The following is a 5,000-nucleotide window of genomic DNA, read 5'->3' as shown; positions in this document are numbered from 1 at the left end:
TGTGTGTGTGTGTGTGTGTGTGTGTGTGAGAGACAGAGAGAGAGAGAGTGTGAGTGAGTGAGTCTGTGTGTGTGTGTGTGTGTGTGTGTGAGAGACAGAGAGAGAGAGAGTGTGAGTGAGTGAGTCTGTGTGTGTGTGTGTGTGTGTGAGAGTGTGTGTGTGTGTGTGTGTGTGTGCGTGTGTGAGAGTGTGTGTGTGTGCGTGTGTGAGAGTGTGTGTGTGTGTGTGTGTGTGTGAGAGTGTGAGTGAGTGTGTGTGTGTGTGTGTGTGTGTGTGTGTGTGTGTGTGTGTGTGTGTGTATGCGTGTGTGTGTGTGTGGTGTGTGTGTGTGTGAGAGAGTGTGAGTGAGTGTGAGTGAGTGTGTCTGTGTGTGTGTGAGTGTGTGTGTGTATGCGTGTGTGAGAGTGTTAGTGAGAGTGTCTGTGAGTGTGTGTGTGTGTGTGTGTGTTTGTGTTTGAGAGAGAGAGAGTGTGTGTGTGTGTGTGTGTTCCTGCAGGGATGAACTTGCCTGTAAAATCAGATAGATGTCAAACACATTCCACTCATTCCTCCAGAGACGCGCAGGACGTGTGTGTACATCACCTCTGACCGCACACACACACACACACACACACACACACACTGTCTCTGCCTGGTCTCGTTACCGTCAGGACTGTCATAACTCAGTGTCTCTGCTGTTCTGTGTGTGCAGATGTGAACGAGTGTGCGCTCAGGCCGTGTAAGTACAGGTGTATGAACACACTGGGCAGTTTCAAGTGTTACTGTCTCGACGGCTTCATGGCGACGGCGGACGGCTCGTGCAGGAGTGAGTGTGTACACAACTCTCACGTGTGTGTGTGTGTGTGTGTGTGTGTGTGTGTGTGTGTGTGTTGTTGCACCCAAACCCTAGTCAGCGCATTGATTATAGTTGACTTTTTTTGCTGAGTATGTCACAGTGCTTTATGGGATTGCTGTCTCCATGAAGCATACACACAGTGCAGATGCTTAGGGCTCGTTGTGTGTGTGTGTGTGTGTGTGTGTGTGTGTGTGTGTGTGTGTGTGTGTGTGTGTGTGTGTGTGTGTGTGTGCAGATGCTCGTACGTGTGCGATGGCGAACTGTCAGTACGGGTGCGCGGTGATGAAAGGAGAGGTCACATGTCAGTGTCCGTCTCCAGGACTGAGACTCGCTCCCGACGGCAGGACATGTGTCGGTACGCATGCAGGATACACACACACACACACACTCATGGCCACACACACACACACACACACACACACACGGCCACACACACACACACACACACACACACACACGCACGGCCACACACACACACACACACACACTCATGGCCACACACACACACACACACACACACACACACACACACGGCCACACACACACACACACACACACACACACACACACACACACACACGCACGGCCACACACACACACACACACACACACACACACACACACAGAATACATTTACCAGAGAAATCTGTCATTTTACACTCAAAAGTCAAAAGTTAGACATTTGAAATTGCATTTTGCTTTGATTATATTTATAATTTATATTTAGTGATAATTTGTATCATATTAATGTAAATAATATTAATGTGATTTTATTAAAATAATTTTGTTGTATTATATTCAAGTCTTTTTAAAGCGCTTTAAAACACATCAAAGCAGCTTCACTGAAAATGCATGAATATAATAAATATTATATATACAGTATATAAACATTATATAATTTTTTGCATTGCATCATTATTTTCTGGACAATCAAGGACAATTGAAATTTAAAATTTAATATCATTATTACTGATTTACTCCATAGTTTTTACTGTAAATTTACACTCACAAATCAAAAGATAAAAATGATCAATTTAATTTCATTATTAATTTACTCTAATTTACTCTATAATATTTTGCTGTAATTTGACACTCACAAATCAAAACATAAAAATGAGAAATGCAATTTCATTATTCGTTTACTCTACATTTCTCACTTTAATCTTTTGATTTTTGAGTGTAAAATTATAGCAAAAAATTATAGAGTAAATTAGAGTAAATGAATAATTAAATTAAATTTCTCATTTTTATCTTTTGATTTTTTACTGTAAAATTACAGCAAAAATTATAAAGTAAATGAATTTCATTATTCATTTACTTTATAATTTTTTATGTAATTTTACACTCAAAAATTTAAATATAAAAATGAGAAATAATAATTTACTCATTACTCCATAATTTTTACTGTAATTTTACACTCACAAATCAAAAGATAAAAATGGTAAATTTAATTTCATTATTCATTTACTCTACATTTCTCACTTTTATCTTGATTTTTGAGGGTCAAATTACAGCAAAAAATTATAGAGTAAATTAGAGTAAATGAATAATGAAATTAAATTTATAATTTTTATCTTTTGATTTTTTACCGTAAAATTACAGCAAACATTATAAAGTAAATGAATTTTAAATGAATTTCATTATTCATTTACTCTACTTTATCATTTTTTATGTAATTTTACACTAAAAAAATTTAAAATATAAAAATGAGAAATAATAATTTACTCATTACTCCATAATTTTTACTGTAATTTTACACTCACAAATCAAAAGATAAAAATGGTTTATTTAATTTCATTATTCATTTACTCTACATTTCTCACTTTTATCTTGATTTTTGAGTGTAAAATTACAACAAAAAATTATAGAGTAAATTAGAGTAAATTAATAATGAAATGAAATGTATAATTTTTATCTTTTAAATTTTCACAGTAAAATTGCAGCATAAATTATAAAGTAAATGAATTTCATTATTCATTTACTCTACTTTATAATTTTTGATGTAATTTTACACTCAAAAATTTTAATATAAAAATGAGAAATAATAATTTACTCATTACTCCATAATTTTTACTGTAATTTTGCACTCAGTATTGAGTCTGCATGCTTTGCTCTGCTCAGATGTTGACGAGTGTGTGACGGGTCAAGCCAAGTGTGCGAGGTTCCGTAAGTGTGTGAACACGTTCGGCAGCTTCGTCTGCAGGTGTCATGAGGGCTTTGAGCTGAAGCACATCGACGGGAAGTATCGCTGCACAGGTGTGTTTAGAGAAACACACATTACACTGTACTAAAGGCATCACACACTCTAAACTTCAGTTTCTCCAGATAAGAAGATTTCCTCTGTTTGCCGTGACAAGCCAGGACACCGGAAATGCAAATGCACACCCGGTGTTAATGGCAAGGGTTACGACTGCAAATGTACGTGAGTGTGATCTTACAGTAATTCACCACGCAATCGAGTGATAATATTTTCATCCTTCCCTCGGGTCGTTTTGACCCGAAACTCAAAAAATTGAGTGTGAGGTGTCCAAGACCCAGGACTTTTGTTGCACTTTGAATACACACAACATTTTTTTAATGGATTCGAGGAGTTTTTGTGGTTAAAATTTTAAAAAGTAGCACATCCTTCTCTCGCGGGTCGAGTTGACCCCTTAGGAATGAATGGAATGCGAGGAATGCTTCAGGACAGATAGAAAATGCTCAAAATTCAAACAAAAAATGCTAAAACTTTACCCCAAAAAAATCATTTTATAGTGTCTACATGTGTATCTGAATGCAGACTGAAGAGAAACTGGCTTTAGGACCCAGCGGAACAGCTCCTCTGCTCCATATAGAGTGCTGTAAAGTCCATCTAGAGTCATGAAATATCATGTGTTATTATTAATTTCCCACAAAAGGTCGGAAAAGACTCCCAATGTAAGATATTTAGAGCTGAATTAAAAGGGTTATGCATGAAATTGTGAGATATTTTGAATTTAAGTTGAAAGAATGTGAGGAATGTGCTTAAATGACTATTTATTTATTATTTATTGATCAAATCTAGTAATTTAAAGGCAAATAAAATATAAAATAACCCAAAATTGCATTCAAAAATAGAAAAGATATTATCAAAATGAAATAAAATAAGCTTTCTGGACAAACATTTTTTTGCGATAATTTTAGGGCTTCGGGTGATTTTGACCCGCGAGGGAAAGATGTGTAACAGAGTGTGAGGGAAGGATGAGGGTTAAGTGATGCTGTGTGTTTTTTTTAGCTGTTGTTAAAGTCACAATTGAACCTGCGAGACCAGTGAAAGTCACAGCCAGTCCGACCACCGTCGATACGGCAACAACTCCCATGACAACCACCAAGGAAAAAACCACAACAACAACAACAACCATAGCAATTCCCACCACTATCGTCACCACAGAAACTTCAGTTCCAACAAGCAATGCTGTTACAAAAGTAACAACAACTACTGTTGCTATGACAACGACGGAATCTACAACTACAACAGCCCTGACAACAGCCCTGACAACAGCGGAATCTACAACTACAACAGCCCCGACAACAACGGAATCTACAACTACAAGCGCCCCGACAACAACGGAATCTACAACTACAAGCGCCCCGACAACAGCCCTGACAACAACGGAATCTACAACTACAACAGCCCCGACAACAGCCCTGACAACAACGGAATCTACAACTACAACAGCCCCGACAACAGCCCTGACAACAACGGAATCTACAACTACAACAGCCCTGACAACAACGGAATCTACAACTACAACAGCCCCGACAACAGCCCTGACAACAACGGAATCTACAACTACAACAGCCCTGACAACAACGGAATCTTCAACTACAACAGCCCCGACAACAGCCCTGACAACAATGGAATCTACAACTACAACAGCCCCGACAACAACGGAATCTACAACTACAACAGCCCCGGCAACAACGACCACAAGTCCCATGGTAACCACAACAGCACCAGCGCCTGTATCGAACACGACCCTGCAGACGAGCTCCACCACGACTCTGGACAACCACGTCCACAGAGAGAGCACCGCCAAGCCCAGAGGAGACGTACACAGTGAGCATGCAGAATATTACACACTACAGCTACTGAGAATATTAACATTACACACGTCTGGTTCTGGTTATGAACAAATGTTCCTCC

The 5,000-nt window shown here is 38.7% G+C and overlaps 1 protein-coding gene across 1 annotated transcript in view; it reads left to right on the top strand.

Annotated features, from left to right (window-relative positions):
• The window catches only part of LOC130071734 (nephronectin), an 18,557-nt gene that overhangs the window by 6,242 nt on the left and 7,315 nt on the right, over nucleotides 1-5,000 (top strand). The window contains exons 4-8 of the mRNA XM_056236593.1: nucleotides 1,071-1,190; nucleotides 2,957-3,091; nucleotides 3,161-3,253; nucleotides 4,089-4,806; nucleotides 4,855-4,913. Of these exons, the coding sequence (XP_056092568.1) occupies nucleotides 1,088-1,190; nucleotides 2,957-3,091; nucleotides 3,161-3,253; nucleotides 4,089-4,806; nucleotides 4,855-4,913 (1,108 nt within the window). The 5' untranslated portion in view covers nucleotides 1,071-1,087. The remainder of the gene's footprint in view (nucleotides 1-1,070; nucleotides 1,191-2,956; nucleotides 3,092-3,160; nucleotides 3,254-4,088; nucleotides 4,807-4,854; nucleotides 4,914-5,000) is intronic.

This window comes from Rhinichthys klamathensis, unplaced genomic scaffold, assembly GCF_029890125.1.
Source record: "Rhinichthys klamathensis goyatoka isolate OS25496 unplaced genomic scaffold, OSU_Roscu_1.1 h1tg000454l_1, whole genome shotgun sequence".
In the NCBI taxonomy this organism is placed as follows: Eukaryota; Metazoa; Chordata; class Actinopteri; order Cypriniformes; family Leuciscidae; genus Rhinichthys; species Rhinichthys klamathensis.
The sequence above is the reverse complement of the archived record's forward strand: the minus strand, read 5'-3'. Positions and strand labels throughout refer to the sequence as shown.